The sequence below is a fragment of the Saccoglossus kowalevskii genome, chromosome 21, assembly GCF_978046115.1.
Source record: "Saccoglossus kowalevskii chromosome 21, keSacKowa6.1, whole genome shotgun sequence".
NCBI classification, from domain to species: Eukaryota; Metazoa; Hemichordata; class Enteropneusta; family Harrimaniidae; genus Saccoglossus; species Saccoglossus kowalevskii.
The window spans coordinates 29,304,920-29,324,178 of record NC_140661.1 but is presented as its reverse complement, the minus strand read 5'-3'; the positions used below and the strand labels follow the sequence as shown (position 1 = coordinate 29,324,178).

At 32.2% G+C, this 19,259-nt stretch overlaps 1 protein-coding gene across 1 annotated transcript in view; it reads right to left on the bottom strand.

The window, feature by feature from the left end:
* LOC100375525 (N-chimaerin-like) overlaps window positions 1–19,259 on the bottom strand; it is a 60,173-nt gene that overhangs the window by 25,110 nt on the left and 15,804 nt on the right. Inside the window, exon 3 of the mRNA XM_078009635.1 lies at window positions 246–333. Within this exon, the coding sequence (XP_077865761.1) occupies window positions 246–333 (88 nt within the window). The remainder of the gene's footprint in view (window positions 1–245; window positions 334–19,259) is intronic.

Genomic DNA, 19,259 nt, shown 5'->3' with positions numbered 1-19,259 from the left:
TGTTTTTCCTGTAAGTGCATTAGCAGGAAATCCACCATAATGACATCAAAACACATTTGACTGTAGACGCTTTCAGCAAATGTGATAGTAATTTAAAATCATGTTTATAAGCTTGGGAATATTGTGCAAAAACAAAACGCCCCAAAAAAATAAATAGGCAAAACACAAACATACTTTAAATAAAAAGTCAAAAAGCTCAAAAGCATAGAAAGACAATAATAGACATGATTAATGATTGTACTTACTCTCTGCCATAATGATCTGGTTTATTATCTGTTGAACATTCTGAAATTATTCTTTTAGACTGGGGAGCTTGAAGCTGCAACTGATACACTGTGAATAACGATAGAAATAAAATAGATGTATATTAATTATGATAAATTAATATTTATGGTTTATAATACATTGTAGATATATTGTATAATACATTTGCAGTCCTGGGACCATGAAGCTTATACCCATCATTCTCACATATATAGACAGTTACTTACACAACAAGTAGTGTTGTTTCCTCAGGTCATATTATGAGGTCATTATGACGATACCTCGAAGTATGCACAATGACAGTACAGCGGGAGTATCGACTGATGCGCAACGGAGGTCGATGTGACAATGTACTGTCTGAGTGCATACTTTGCAGTATCCTCATAATAACCTTATTATTATACATCTTTTCTTTCCAATGATACGTCATGGGAATGTCGAAATCCAAAATGTTTAGAAAAGAATCAGCGAACTTTTTTGTGAGGAGTCCGGCCAAACTCTTGGTCGCAGCCATATTTGTTTTATTATTAGAGGTCACTAATGTGCATAATCATATCATATTTGAAATTCGCGTATCTTAATATGGTAGAATGAAAATATCCTGTAAAATACTGCAAAATTAGAGCATGCTATAACTTATGGCGTTATGGTGACAGATGTATAATAATATCTAATATGTAATGAAAATCTCACAGCAGAAATATTGATGAATGTGTAAGAAGAATATTTTCTTTCCTAACATTAGCAAAGGACTGTGCTAAATGCAAAACTGCATAATTATTTAGAGTGAAAAATAACAGAGCACTGAACCAATACATACCCAAATAACAGAGCACTGAACCAATACATACTCGAATAACAGAGCACTGAACCCATACATACTCGAATAACAGAGCACTGAACCCATACATACTCAAATAATAGAGCACTGAACCCATACATACCCAAATAACAGAGCACTGAACCCATACATACCCAAATAACAGAGCACTGAACCAATACATACTCAAATAATAGAGCACTGAACCCATACATACTCAAATAATAGAGCACTGAACCCATACATACCCAAATAACAGAGCATTGAACCAATACATACTCGAATAATAGAACACTGAACCAATACATACTCGAATAATAGAGCACTGAACCCATACATACCCAAATAACAGAGCACTGAACCAATACATACCCAAATAACAGAGCACTGAACCAATACATACTCGAATAACAGAGCACTGAACCCATACATACTCGAATAACAGAGCACTGAACCCATACATACTCAAATAATAGAGCACTGAACCCATACATACCCAAATAACAGAGCACTGAACCCATACATACCCAAATAACAGAGCACTGAACCAATACATACTCAAATAATAGAGCACTGAACCCATACATACTCAAATAATAGAGCACTGAACCCATACATACCCAAATAACAGAGCACTGAACCAATACATACTCGAATAATAGAACACTGAACCAATACATACTCGAATAATAGAGCACTGAACCCATACATACCCAAATAATAGAACACTGAACCCATATATACCCAAATAACAGAGCACTGAACCAATACATACTCGAATAATAGAGCACTGAACCCATACATGTACATACCCAAATAGCAGAGCACTGAACCAATACATACTCGAATAATAGAACACTGAACCCATACATACCCAAATAACAGAGCACTGAACCAATACATACTCGAATAATAGAGCACTGAACCAATACATACCCAAATAATAGAGCACTGAACCAATACATACTCGAATAACAGAGCACTGAACCAATACATACTCGAATAATAGAACACTGAACCCATACATACTCAAATAATAGAACACTGAACCCATACATACTCAAATAATAGAACACTGAACCCATACATACCCAAATAACAGAGCACTGAACCAATACATACCCAAATAACAGAGCACTGAACCAATACATACCCAAATAACAGAGCACTAAACCAATACATACTCAAATAATAGAACACTGAACCCATACATACTCAAATAATAGAACACTGAACCCATACATACCCAAATAACAGAGCACTGAACCCATCCCATACATACCCAAATAACAGAGCACTGAACCAATACATACTCGAATAATAGAGCACTGAACCCATACATACCCAAATAACAGAGCACTGAACCAATACATACTCAAATAATAGAACACTGAACCCATATATACCCAAATAATAGAACGCTGAACCCATATATACCCAAATAACAGAGCACTGAACCAATACATACCCAAATAATAGAGCACTGAACCAATACATACCCAAATAATAGAACAGTAAACTCATATATACCCAAATGATAGAACACTGAACCCATATATACCCAAATAATAGAACACTGAACCCATATATACACCCAAATAACAGAGCACTGAACCAATACATACTCAAATAATAGAACACTGAACTCATATATACCCAAATAATAGAACACTGAACCCATACATACTCGAATAACAGAGCACTGAACCAATACATACTCTAATAATAGAACACTGAACTCATATATACCCAAATAATAGAACACTGAACCCATATATACCCAAATAACAGAGCACTGAACCAATACATACTCAAATAATAGAACACTGAACTCATATATACCCAAATAATAGAACACTGAACCCATACATACTCGAATAACAGAGCACTGAACCCATACATGTACATACCCAAATAATAGAGCACTGAACAAATATATACCCAAATAACAGAGCACTGAACCCATACATACCCAAATAACAGAGAACTAAACCAATACATACTCAAATAATAGAGCACTGAACCCATACATACCCAAATAACAGAGCACTGAACCAATACATACTCGAATAATAGAGCACTGAACCCATACATACCCAAATAACAGAGCACTGAACAAATATATACCCAAATAACAGAGCACTGAACCCATACATACCCAAATAACAGAGCACTGAACAAATATATACCCAAATAACAGAGCAATGAACCCATACATACCCAAATAACAGAGCACTGAACCAATACATACTCGAATAATAGAACACTGAACCAATACATACTCGAATAATAGAACACTGAACCAATACATACTCGAATAATAGAACACTGAACCCATATATACCCAAATAACAGAGCACTGAACCCATACATACCCAAATAATAGAACACTGAACCCATATGTATATCCAAATAACAGAGCACTGAACCAATACATACTCAAATAATAGCACACTGAACCCATATATACCCAAATAATAGCACACTGAGCCCATATATACCCAAATAATAAAGCACTGAACCCATACATACCCCAATAATAAAGCACTGAACCCATATATACCCAAATCATAGAGGAATGAAACCCATACATACCTAATAGAGCACTAATCCCATACATACATGTACCTAAGTAATATGGGAAATGAACCCATATATACATGTACCCTAATTATAGAGCACTGAACCCATACATAAGTATCTAAATAACCCATTCATATATCAATGATTAGGCACAAGAAACATGTTTTTAATTGCATTTCAAATTGAATGTTTTTAAAATTGTACTTTGTAATTGACTAAAGAAATAAATTAAAAAAATTGTGATTTGCACATTTAAAACTGACACATGCATAATCAGAAATAAGAAACCTGAACAATAAGGGTTACAAACAAGGAACTGATGAAATGATTCAAAAGTTAAAAAACTTGGTTTTTAAGTTCACAAAATTGTGTTGTTATTTTACATGTTTACATGATTTCAGTTTAGCAGATTTTATTTATCAACAAAAAATAAAACCCAGTGAATATTTAATGCATTCACTTTTCATTTTGTCTTTACTTAAACATAGAAGGTAGCCCAACTTCCATAGGAATCTCGTTTTAGGGCAAGTTCTAGTCAGCCTATGGTAATAGTTTTGATGAGAATATCAAAAACCTCTTTTGACTAGATGTCATTCTCCTAACTACAAATGTTATAAGGCAAAACACTTTGAACTGTGTGTGTATGCAGCCATGATTTGAGTTTCATTACGTGCTTACAAAGACAACTAATGGCACAGTTCTAGACTGTCTTACATCATGTGTTACATTATATGGCATATTTACATAGAGTCAATGAACACAGAATCATTTAGGTTTTAACTGAGACCTAAAAACAAGTTATTTAAAATGGCACAGTCCTGTTTTCAAATTGATTTTTATGAGCTAAATACCAGACATTCCAAAGAAAATGGTGGAGTACAATGTTTTTGTGAAAAAAAAACAATTTCATGCAATTACAGAAAGAAGCAATGACCTATTAAATGTATCAATTGACATTTGTTAGTATAATGGTATGTCAGAAAATATCATATGATATACTGTAAAATACTTTATTTTCACTTGGAATTAATTTTTGCTATTTTTACCGAACAGCTATATATTTGCTATAATTGTGAAAAAAAATAAATGACCACCAGTAATCAGAAGGTCACTTGTCAAAAACAAGTTTTTAAAACTAAGTTTTATGCTGCATTTAAGATGGCGCCCCCCCATATAGTAAATATCGCACTTATTTTATTATCACGTGTGTGCCTATATTTTACACCTGAGAAGTCATTCCAGTGAAAATAAAGTATTTTACAGTATTAGATATGATACAGACTGAACCAGTTCACCTTTTTATGTATTTGTACCAAATTCAGAATAATTGTGAAAAAAAATAAATGCCCACCAGTAATCAGAAGGTCAATTGTCGAAAACAAGTTTTAATGAAATCGGTTACCAGTAGATCAAAGATCAACGGAAACAAAACCCATTATGACTTACATTTGGACTAATGGTGTGGACATGACTGAAAAATAATTGCACACATGTACAAATGGAACGTAAAACACAAGTCCTGTTTCAAGACTAAAAAATGCTTATGGTTAGGATGCGAGGCAATTTTTTCCCCCCACTTATTTAACCACTGAACATCGCCCTCTGTTGGCGAATTGATTAAAAACCTGCAAAATTTTTGGGTTGTTGAATATTTTTGCATAAATAAAACAAAATAATTATACCAGAAATATTATTTTTAACAAGGCCTAAGAAAATCAAATAAACAAATTAAAAATACTCCTTATGAAATAACTATCATGCATTTACAGGCGTGACACGTTTTTATAATTAAGGAATATCCATTCTCAGCGGCGAGGATATCGCATGATTTTGATCAGTTTTGCAACATATACATATACACACAAGCAATAGCAAGTGAACTGGTCAAAATCTGCACCAAAAACGTTCTACTCGCAACTGTGGTAAAATAACAATTAACCCTAGAGTTAGCATACAGTGATTATAGAGACATCTACATACTTGTATCACTGTAATTTGCATGGTTTATTCATGTATATGTAGTTCCTTTTTAGCTGCAACTTTGATATATGTAAAGTCATCTCGATCAAAATAATGTAAAAGTATCAATTAACGTCCTACACCCAATCACACTTTGAGGATTCACAAAACTTCATAGTTCATGAGCGAGCCAGTCTACAACAATAATTTTTTTAAGGCTTTGTTTGCAAAATTTTTCTAACGATTCTATATTTAACCTAAAATATAAAATAATGTTTTTCATTACATGCTATTTCAATTTAAGTTGACAGAAAGATTTGCCTCTACTTGTGTATTGTTATTGTTTATTGTTATTGTTTATTGTTGTAATATTTTGGAGTATTTTTTCTAAACATGGAGAATTGTGGTCATCATGTATTTAACCATAGTTTGCATATTAAATAAAAACACACTCTTGACGCATATTCAGGCAACTAAAACCTCAAGATATCATCTTTACACCAGATACACCATCCCCTTATAGCATTACAAGATTAATGTACAAGTGTGAATACCACACATCAACTTATAATTAAGATAAAACATACCTGACTTAAACATGTACATGTGCTTGTCATAAATAACACGTAAATTAACAACATCTCATCAAGACAAATGAGAGCAATGATTATTCATTAACTCAGGTTGAATAAATACATGTACAAGGAATAATAATATAGTTTCTATTCCCATGCCAGTTTTGAGTATAAGTAGCCAGTAAAATCTACCGAAAACTGTTCGGCCAATCAGAATGGTTCACTACAGATAATAAATGTTTTTCCAAACAGGATCATTTCAACTCTGAGATCATGTGACAGTTTTTAAATTGTGGAACTACATGTACCTTGAAACAAGTCTAGTAGTAACGATACTGAGGAAATCTTACTGTAACAATAGCAGGGTTCAAACTGGAACCTTCGAGTGTTGAGAAACATACACTGTCACTTGATCTACCTGGAACTATATGTTCAATGGTCATTGCGTTTTGAACGATATAAAAGTTAGATCATGAATATTCGTAAACTGATTGTCATTCAACTCTCGAATTTAGCTCCCCCTTGCCATAATTTTAAAATGCAAATTTACGAAAACAAATAACAAATTCTGAAACGTCAACGACTTGTACATATTAAATGTAAATTGCTTGAAATTCACGGGTCAGTGAAAATTGCAAATTATTTTAGCAGTAAACATTTCAGTGAAGTCTTCCAACACTAAGTGTCAGTGACATCATGAATGCAATAATATCCTCAGATTGCAAAACATTCCAACAGTGAAAATTCAATGACTCACAGTATACCAGTACTGTAGCTATATTCATGGTGTAATAATTCAAGTCTTTATAGTTTATTCCATTTGAAAATAGAGGTATTTTATCATATCATCAGAATGAAATTCATGCAGGACATTCAACTGAACACTACTCCCTCCAAATGAATATTTATAGATGGTTTGGGGCTGCCGATTTCAAGTCGGATAAAACTTTCATACTCTGACACGCCTGGGGGAGCCTACCCCCATGATAAGACTTTACATCCTAAGAAAGTCCTCGTATTCAGACTTAAACCCATATTATAACATCATGAGTTTTCAGGTTTCAGATAAGATGCTTCTGCTTATTGTAAACTACAGTACTACATTTAGCTAAAAAATAGGTTTATTGAAACACTTAAAATTCCTCAGAAGGAATTAAAATGGTTATACTAACTGCTAAAACACATATATAAAACATACAAATTTTACAAGAATTACTGTCTAAAGCACAACAATGGTTTAAAAAATAAATCAACAGACTACAATTACAAAAAAAACTATTAATAAATGTTGGTAATAATATTGGGAAAAAAATAGATGAAATAATAATAATAAAAAAAGCAATAAACAGTAAATCAATGAAAGATGGAAATGAGAAAAAAAAAAAAAAACTTATTAAAGGAGAAAAGTATTTATGTTAATTTGCCAGAAGATGTTGCTGTCTAAGGTTCGTGTTATTTTTGATAAATTGGGCAACTGGTATTTGTACATTCAGGTTTGTATCACCCATTAATTTTAAAAATTTGTTGTAGTCACTCATATTCATGAAATTTATAATGTGCTTAGTAGTCTCTTCAAATAATGCTTTCCGCGATTTTTCATAAAAGGGGCATTCAATCATGAAATGGTACTCATCTTTTACTTTATTATTTGAACACAGTTCGCAGATTCTATTTCATATTTCGGTTTTTGGTTTGGTGTAAATCCCTGTTTCAATTTTTAGTTTATGATTGCTCAGACGGAACCTACTTAGACATTTACGTAGTTCGGCATTCTTTATTTTGATCACATAAAAGCTAGCTAAGTTTGCTTTCAAAACAACTATCAAAATTTTGCAGACTAATCTGCCTAAATGAGTTTCATATTCTTAGTAGTTTGTAAGACAAGCAACCTTGCATTTTGTAGAGATCCACTGTAATTGACAAGTACAGAGGGCAGTGGCAGTTACTAGGTGGATAGGAGAAGTGGAATCTATGACAGTTTAGTAATTGTAACCATGGTCACTGTAAGGGCATATCCCATAAGAGGAAATGTATTTGTGTATGTAATGCATTGATATGTATAATTGATGATGTGGGGGTACAGGAAATTGAAGATGAAACATTAAGTTGTTGTCACTATTACCAGAATATATATTTGCATTATTTGTTACATGTGACTGAATTGAGAATGACAAATTTAGACAATATGACAAAGTGACATGCGAGATGACGTTGACCTTTCCTTGAAAGATCTTGATGAAGGAGTAACCTCCTGACCCCAACACACATGCAATCAACATGTGACCTTGTGATGACCCTGACCTGAGGCCTTGTGATGACCCTGACTTGAAGATTTTAGGAAGGTATTTTAGTCCCACCCCACCTTACTGTTCATATAAAAGCAACAAAACGTAAAAACCTTGAAATAACCTTGACCTGAACTTGAGCATTTCTGGAAAACATTGGCATGTGTACTAAGAAAGCCTAGCTTCCAACTGATACAGTTGTCTACTGGAGTCCATGCATTATACATGTGCAAAAATTCAAAAATGTAATAAACACTGACAGAGGACCATCCAAGATAGGTGTGGTATGAATAGCAAGGCAAAGAAAAGTAGACTGAGATACATTGTAGCTCCACTGTTAGCAATGCACATTTCAATTAAAGAACTGAAGATATTATTACAAAATGAACAAAACTTAGAGGTCTACCTAACATGTGTACCGGTATGTTTAGTATCAAAGCAATCAGACTTGCTATTTTAAACAAGAAGTCAAAAGTCAATTTTTACCAAAAATGACAAAATTATTCATCAAAAAAAAAAGAATTGAAGATATCATCATGAAATGAACAAATCTGAGAGAGGTCTACCTATAGTACCAATAAATATAATATCAAAGACATCGGAGATGCGGTTTTCACTTTCAGCAAAAGGTCCAAAATATCATTTTTTACCAAAAATGAAAAAAATATTCAGCAAAATTAGAGAATTGAAGATATCATCACGAAATGAACAAATCTAAGAGAGATCTGCCCAAGGGACACCAAGTATTATAGCAATAAGGCTTGCAGTTTTCAAGAAGAAGTCGAAAAAGTAAAAAGTTGGCGTGGACGACGACGGACAATCACTCATATGATAAGCAAAGTTGATGACGTACGGCGACAGGTGTGGTCAACCCATAAGCTCTGCTCGATCATCTTTGATGACAGCAGGGCAAAAAAGATGTACAAAAAAAAAAAATGCCCCAAAACAGAGAAATAAAATCAAACTACAATGAACTGGGCTGGATGAATCCATAGTAAAATAATAACAGGGCCTGAAACCAGCATTACCTAATTTAAATTACATTGCGTGATAGCAATAAATCTCTTGTAATTTCGTTCATTTTTATAATTTTATATTTTCCATAGTACCAATTTTCTGAACAAAAATGGTTTGTTTCTTAGAATCAATCTACCGGTATATTTATTTTTATTTTATACTTGAGAGGCAGTGTATTCAGTTTGCTCATGAAAATACAACCACATGGTACACTTCATAACTAATGAAAATACAATGTAACTTCCATACTCCACGAACGTTGGGACGAGACCATGGCGTTCTGCTGTAATACATTCCTGATGTTAAACACCTTTTTGTTGGTGATGACATGTTTTTAAATGATGAACATTTCTCAGAATAATTTATGGTTTAGTCTTAGGTATTGATGACGAAAGTGACTTAATTTGTTGTCGCCAAATCTAATCTGCCACTGGCGACTATTGAAAGTTTATTGTAAGAGAACGCACATGTCTGTACATGTTTGACATCAAGCCAATAGTTATATAATTTATGTAAAGAGCACAGCTCTACTAAACCAGCCTAGAGCTTACTAATAAATTATCTATTTTATGACAATTTTTATAGCTCTATATCTAAATCTAGTATTTAACATATATACAGATGTATAGATGAGCAATAAATATAAGTAGAGATATATAACTCAAAGACTTCCGTATTTCAATTTTGACAAGCTCCTATTCTTTTCTATTCTATCTATTCTATTCTATTCTATCTATTCTATTTATTCTATCTATTCTATTCTATTCTATTTATTCTATCTATTCTATTCTATTCTATTCTATTCTATTCTATTAATCAATAAAGAATACTAATGTTTTTAACTCTTACGTGGTCATGTCAAGGTAAAAGTACAGGGCTGACAAGATACATGTAGGGCGTAATCCTTTAAACTTCAAGAAAATACTAAAAAAGTCACAAATATTTTCTTGATTTATACTTTGTTTATTTTGATGATACATGTAGCTAAATGAATAATCACTTGCAACATCAAATCCCATAAAATTTAAACCAGTGAATACAAAATTATAAACATTTAATTGAGTTGTATTTGATGTACATGTATACAATGCATGTAAAACACATTGTTTACACCAAATTCTAGTGTACTATGTGTAATTCACTAATATCGTGTTTTAAACATCGTATTCATAGAAACATAACGTAAACTTATGAAACCTATTCACACATGAATTCATAAAAGTGGATGTAAGCACACAAAGTGTAATTACATGTAGCTGTTCCAGTGACAACACACCCTCATCATCCTACAAGACAGTTTGTCTGACTATGCGAGTCCCTAACAACAGTATCCATTCCATATAACCATAGAAACCTCATCAATACTAATTCTATACTCAATTACAGAGAACGGATTGTATCTTGCCATCCATCTATTACAGTGTACATGTGTATTGATTGTAATGTAATTTTGTCATCCACAGTAAAAGCATATATTACTGTGTTCAGTGATTACACACAGACAGAGTCAATACTCAGATTACCTGGCTTTTTATTTATTTCCGACTGCTCAATATATTCACTAGATATATCACATTTATTATTATTATCAAGCACTAAAAAAAAGCATTTACTGTTCCATGAAAAGCTGCTCCTGCAATCGTTCCAAAAATTATCAGCACATATTTGAACATTCAAATTTTATTATATGAGTAAACTATGTCACTATCACATTCAATATGATAGATATTACATTCAAACACATTCCACTGTTTATATCAAAGACACAAATGCTATATTGCATTATGGACATAGAATCCAATCAATGAACGCAAAGTGGAAAATGTTTTCCGTTTTCATTTCAGGCTGTTATTTTTTAAACTTTTCATCACCAGTCTTTTTATCACAACTCTAAACAAGCAGCCTGTCGGCTGAGATAGCTCCGCTGTTAGCAACGCACATTCCAATTAAAGAACAGAAGATATCATTAGAAAATGAACAATATGTATAGTATCAAAGCAATGGGACTTGCTGTTTTCAACAAGAAGTCAAAAATATCATTTTTCACCAACAATGACAAAAATAATCATCAAACTTAGATAATTGAAAATATCACCACGAAATTAACAAATCTGAGAGAGGTCCACATGTAGTACCTATATATGTAATATAAAAGCAATTGGACTTGCAGTTTTTAACAAGAAGTCGAAAATATCACTTTTTACCAAAAATGACAAAAATATTCATCAAAATTAGAGAATTGAAGATATCATTGCAAAATAAACAAATCTGAGAGAGGTCCACATGTAGTACCTATATATGTAATATCAAAGCAATTGGACTTGCGGTTTTTAACAAGAAGTCGAAAATATCACTTTTTACCAAAAATGACAAAAATATTCACCAAAATTAGAGAATTAAAGATATTATTACAAAATGAACAAATCTGAGAGAGGACCACATGTAGTACCTATATATGTAATATCAAAGCAATTGGACTTGCAGTTTTTAACAAGAAGTCGAAAATGTCACTTTTTATAAAAAATTCCAAAAATATTCACCAAATGAAATGAACAAACCTAAGAGAGGTCTACCTGAGGTACATATACACCAAGTTTCAAAGCATTCAGGCTAGTAGTTTTCAAGAAGAAGTCGAAAAAGTAAAACATTGACACGACGGCGACGGACGATCACTCATATGATAAGCTTCGCTCGACAAAGTCGACAGCGGAGCTAAAATAGTTCTGTTATTAGTCTGCACTTTTCTTCAGAAGATTGGCACAAAAATAGCCAAATTTTTGGAGTAAAAACTAAAAATTTACTCAAATTTTGTGTGTTGACTCCAAAATTAGGGTTCATTTCCAGAAATATTGAAGAATACATGTATAAGAAAAAAGTTCAGAAACATTTGGGCGAGAAAGTCTGGTGGTGAAACGGTTAAGCAAAGAAAAGATGTGTATTAAATGTATGCACACAAGTAGTTCAGGATCTCATTTCCCCTAGCTACACAACGGTCTATTCACTCACTATAATGTCCTCATGTATACTTCCTAGTATTCTCACGGTAACCTCATAATAGAAATACATTTTTTTTAATAATATTACAATATAACCTATTACAATAATTATCGCAAAAATGTTGGTGCAATATTATTATGTATTTTTTATTAATGTTCTGTTGGTATATTTGAATGAAATATAATAAGTTTGGTGATAGATCTTGATCAAAAATAAGTCATTGTCATTGTGTCCTCTTTCAGTTTTTAGTGACTGTGACCTATCGTTTCTAAAAGAATTAAATCACAACGTAAAATGACATGCTATACTAATGTGTGGCGAAAATAGTAAAGTAAAGTAAAGAGAATCAAAGATATCATCATGAAATGAACAAATCTGAGAGAAGTCTACCCAAGGTACATATACACTAAGTATCAAAACATTCAGGCTTGTAGTTTTCAAGAAGAAGTTGAAAAAGTAAAACATTGACATTGACGGACAATCACTCATATGATAAGCTCCGCTCGACAAAGTCGACAGCGGAGCTAAAAAAGTGCTTCAAATAGAGCAAAAGTTTGGTTTTTTTCAGAGAAAATTTTAGAATAAGATATGGGACAGCAATTCGGCAATTTCGTTGTCAAATATTCTGCTGGAATATTTCAACAAAGAGTTGAAGAATCAGTGATTAAACATTTTGCAAGCCTTTAGCTGGCTGAATGGTAGCTTAATTTTAACATGTCCAAATGTGTTTTATATTATTAATATTACTAAATACAACATAGAATAAGTTGAAATCAGAATAAGTTGAAATCAAAATAATGAAAATATATTCCATTTATAAATTATATAATACGATACAAAATACTAAATAATTTTTCCAGATATCAAGAGATTTTCATAAATTAGTCTAGATGCTGCTGTTAGTAAATTATTGCCATAAATATGCTTTCCATGTAATCAAGCTTTGTATGCAAGTGACAGTAGATGCAGTACATGACTCTAATGTAAACTAGCAAACACACCTGAGAGAAAATACATTTACATGTGTGTATATCATGAGGTCTTGTCAACAACTTGACACTAATGCCATGTCTAAACATAGTAAAATAACAATATCGTAAACTACTAAGTCATGTGACTAGAACACTGAGTTCTCCACAGTGGTCTATAGAGTGGCTTCACTATTCTAAACATTTTAATATAAAATATTGCAATGTTTACAATAGAGGTAATTAACATATTCAATTGTTATGCAAATTAGTTACTTTACTATGCTATTTTTCTTGTAGTATATATATATTCTTGTAGTATATATATTTTATTTTAAAGTTACTGGAATGATGTTTTCAATCTTTATTAATTAAGATTTTGTTAGTTTACTTGTAAGGTAGTTTTCTTTCCAATTTGACTAAAACCAACTGTGGCATGATTTTTTTTCTTTCATAAATTTTACTATCATTTTATTTTGCAATTTAATTTACCCAAAAAATTTAAAAAACTTCCATCAAAATGAATGATAATTAAAAATACTGGTAAAGGAAATAATATATAACATAATAATAAAAAAACCATGCATGGCACAGTCCCTGCTAGTTATCAAACTAAGATATATAGTTGACTGTACATGTATAGTTGCAACATAAACATATCAGAGAAATGGATCCAGAAACTGATGCTTTACTAATATGATGCTTTAACATTAAAATGATTGACATTTAGTCAACTTGTATCTGATTGTCAAACGAGTACTTGTCTAAATGGCCACCGGTCTGCCATTTTGAATACATCTGTATCTGGCCGCCAGTCAGCAATCAGGGAACCATAATGTCCAATGAATGCATTAAGTTTGAATGAAATCCATCCATAAACAACCAAGATCTGGTTCCGGAATGCCAGAAATGCTTGATTTTCAAAGATTTTGAATCGGATGGTCAAACCAATATTTCTATGATTTGAACATAATTCGTCGAAGCATGTCAGAGATATGGCACTATATAAGAACCGCATTCATTAAATAAAAATGGCCGCCAGTCAGTCATTTTCAGTCCAATCTTAAAAAACATAATGACATGCATCAAAGTCCCATAATATCCAATGTACAATGTATAAACCATGTGTGAACAAAATTCATTTGTAAACAGCCGAGATCCGGTTCTGGAATGCAAGAAATGCTTGTTTTGATGATTTTTTCAGTACAAAAATGACTGCCATTTGGTCATTTTGAATCAGATCATGAAACAAATTGATGTGCATATGTATAATATTATGTATGATGTATTTCTGAAGTTTGAATGTAATCGGTCCAGGCATGTCAAAGATATACTTCCAGATGCATGGATGCAAAGACAAAAGGACGTACGTCCCTGTTTTCGAACCATGCCCGAATGAGGATTAATAAATAATACTGTATTGGCTTTATTACATGCACTAGTTAAAATAGCAGAGGTGAGTTGATGTTCAAAATAAGTCATATTTCAAAGCTGTAGTAGTGGCAACGCTTGAAAACCATTTTAATCTGAAAGTTAAAACATTCGTTTAATATATTACGATCTAAACTTACATCTTGCATTATAAATCAACCAGTGAAATACCACAAAATTATGATACGCTGGCATTACGGTGACAGATGTATAATAATAGTAAGTATGTAATAGTTGAAGTAGTGTATATGGCAACTGTGCGGTGTAACTCTAGGCTTGAAATAAATAATTTAATATCTATGAGGAAATAATGTTTTAAAAGGTGGCTGAAAGGTGAACCTATGCAGCTACATGTATGGTCTCATAGGAGATTTGTACACTCACGGTATTAGCATTTTAATGAGAAACCACATATATCGTCAATGTCTCCACAACTCAGGTAGCGATTTCCTTCGTAATGTGATTGTATAATCACATGGGGTTAGTTAGGTAGCACAGAATTTATGCAAAAATGATGTTTGAGATACCACGAATCACGTCATAACGTAGTTAACGACAGCGATGGTTCAATCGAAACCTAGTAAATGTAGTGATTGAATCATGCATTTTCTATTACTGTAAAATGACTAATATTCACCGGGTTTAAATTTCACTGATTTACCATTTCAGGCATATTCAGTAGGTTTTAAATTCACGGATATGTCATTTAGATAATGTGTTCAGTTTTACATATTCACTGGGTTTTAATTTAGCGCATTTTCCAGTCAGCGAAATAAGCAAAATTAAAACCCAGTGAATAATTAACCCCTTTACAGTATACACTACTGCTTGGTGACACACTGGAAGCTAATTATTACAAGAGAAGGCATTATTTTCTAATAAAACAAGAAACCCAAATATATTTTAAAGTAGTGGAAATAACAAAAAGTTAACACATTCAAAAGAGATATATACGACTTATTTTTGACCATAAACCCACTTCTATCATTTACATGTACGTATAAGAAGCTACTATTAATAAAGCAAATACTGTATAGATTCCTTTACTAAAGTCAATTCAAGAATAATCAGTATTTTTTTATATCATGCAAATTAGTTGCCAATTAATTGGTAATGAGATTCAAAATCTAATTATGTAAATTATTTTCAGTGTACCCACTGAGATTCTATTCACCGGCTCATCAAACTGCATATAATATTTAACGTGTATTTTTAATTCAATATTAAAATTTCAAACTCATAAAAGATTAAAGTGAATCATTTTGCAAAACTACGAATTAAGCTGCATAGCTAAGTGAGTGTAAATAATCTTGTGATTGTATGAGTCACTGTGATTACATTATTATGATAGGGCCAAACTAATTGGATTTTATGTTATGCATTCTTTTTTGCAAGGTTTTAATTAATGGTGGAATTGCAAATAACATCAATTTAAGGTATTATTCTCATGATACTTGTGGTACATAAACTTGTATTTTGAACTTGTACTTGTAAATTGAACGGTGATCTAAATTCAGTAGAAGTGGCGGCATTCACAAGTTGCATTTTACATTTATCAAATTCAGATACATTCAGATACAGATTTTAATAATATTAACAATCCCAACATGCATTACTGTTTTGAATTCTGCTTTGAATGTATAAATAATATAGCTAATAAGTATGCGATGTTTTCTTAGATACAGTAGTAGCATTAGTGGAAAAGTTCTATGAATTCTTAAGGTAGACAATTTTGATTTTCCGCTCACTTTGAAATCTCGCATAATGTGATGATTTGATTTTGAACTTGAATTTCTTTTTTCATCTATGTCATCAAAATTGACCCTCATAAAATGTGTATAGTCGAGCATTATTGCGCATGCAAAATACCCAAAATTTATTTTTGCGTTTGTCAAATTCAACATGTTTTGTTTATCCTGTTTTTATGTTCAATTTTATGCATACTGCAGGATCTTGTGGTGAACTGAAAATTACTATAACTGTATTTTCAAATCACTGCTGAAACATCACATGTACACAACAAGTACATGTAGACTTTTTTATGTATTGTATTTTTGTTATTATTGCTGTCAACCAACGAAAACTGTATTTCTAAAGATGCAATAAATTATTAATATCATTATTTTTATTATTTTTATTAATTTAGCAGGAATTTAAGTTTTACTGATGTTGACATGTGACATGTACTTTAAAAAGCAACAGAACACAACATGTATATAAGTATGGTGCAGACTGCAGTGATGTATTTTTATTGAATACTGAATGAATTCCTTTTCCAGATTACCATCAACTCTAATAGTAGAAAATCTCTGACATCAAAATACAAAAAACAACAACATGGATTATATTTGTATGTGTATGCATTGCCTGAATATTCCACTATATAAAAATAATAAGTTTATAAAAGAATCCACTTAGCTTCTCGATTTTGGTAAGACATAAAACATAATATTCACTGACATGGCCTTTAATCACACAAGAGATGCTATGTGACTGGGTTTAAAAGGATATTAAGTGAGTTTCTAGCCTAATAGGCCAATGACTAGCTTATAACAAATTATTTGTATGAAAAATGTAAATTAGATAATTATCCAGTGTAATTGTAATATTATTTGATTATGTCATGGGAACCTACAATTACATGTTTGAAAACAGAAAAAGATAGACATGTAAAACCAAAGGTAGCAGAAAATAAATAATATAAATAAATAAATAAATAAATAAATAAATAAATAAATAAATAAATAAATAAATAAATAAATAAATAAATAAATAAATAAATAAAAGACGATAAAAAACTAAATTTTCTTTCCAGTAGAGGTTCAGACATTATTATAAATTTATCTGACATGTACACATAACAGGAAGACTTTTAAACTAATCTTATTTAATTTTATAGCATGCCATTTATTAAATAACGTAATGTATTCTTCAAACTATTAATTATCACTTTTTGCTATTACATTGTATTATCATGTATTTCCTGAGTTTATGCAAATGTAGGGTAACAGTGATTGATAACAAATAATAACAAACTTGAAGGATATATAATTTATTGGTTATTTAGACCATATACAGATACCTGGGGTGAGGGTGCGGTGGGGGTGTGGTTGAGGGTGGTTCGGTGGCTGGGTAAGTAATTAAAATCGATTTAGGACAGTGAAATAATTAGTTTTGGTTTTTTTAACTATTGATGGGGATGTGGTATTGCCATAGCAACCATTAGTACTCATGCTGCCACTTTCACATCAAATACACTTACACTGTAAATGTACTCTGTTGCAATGTAGGTGAGGTGATAAGCCTTGCAGACAGCTGACATATCTCAGTGAACAGTTTTATAATATATAAATAAAGAAACCTACTATAATGTACGACTCAATATTATCACATGTATTTCAAGAATATTTCTATTTTTTTATCAGTGGATACAATGTATGTTTCAAAATCAGAGCATCTTGTTTACCTACATTCTAAAATACCAAAACAAATCAGATAATTTCTCGTGTGGAGGGTGATAGAAATAGGGTATGCTAATTATCGATAGTTTCTTTAAATGAATGAGTGGAATTAAGATTTCATTTATTGCGAGCAGCTGCAGAAGTTGATTTCTAATGATATAGTACTTTGCAGACACTGTGAACTCTCACATGTATGTGTACAGTACTTTGCAGACACTGTGAACTCTCACATGTATGTGTACAGTACTTTGCAGACACTGTGAACTCTCACATGTATGTGTACAGTACTTTGCAGACACTGTGAACTCTCACATGTATGTGTACAGTACTTTGCAGACACTGTGAACTCTCACATGTATGTGTACAGTACTTTGCAGACACTGTGAACTCTCACATGTATGTGTACAGTACTTTGCAGACACTGTGAACTCTCACATGTATGTGTACAGTACTTTGCAGACACTGTGAACTCTCACATGTATGTGTACAGTACTTTGCAGACACTGTGAACTCTCACATGTATGTGTACAGTACTTTGCAGACACTGTGAACTCTCACATGTATGTGTACAGTACTTTGCAGACACTGTGAACTCTCACATGTATGTGTACAGTACTTTGCAGACACTGTGAACTCTCACATGTACAGTACTTTGCAGACACTGTGAACTCTCACATGTATGTGTACAGTACTTTGCAGACACTGTGAACTCTCACATGTATGTGTACAGTACTTTGCAGACACTGTGAACTCTCACATGTATGTGTACAGTACTTTGCAGACACTGTGAACTCTCACATGTATGTGTACAGTACTTTGCAGACACTGTGAACTCTCACATGTATGTGTACAGTACTTTGCAGACACTGTGAACTCTCACATGTATGTGTACAGTACTT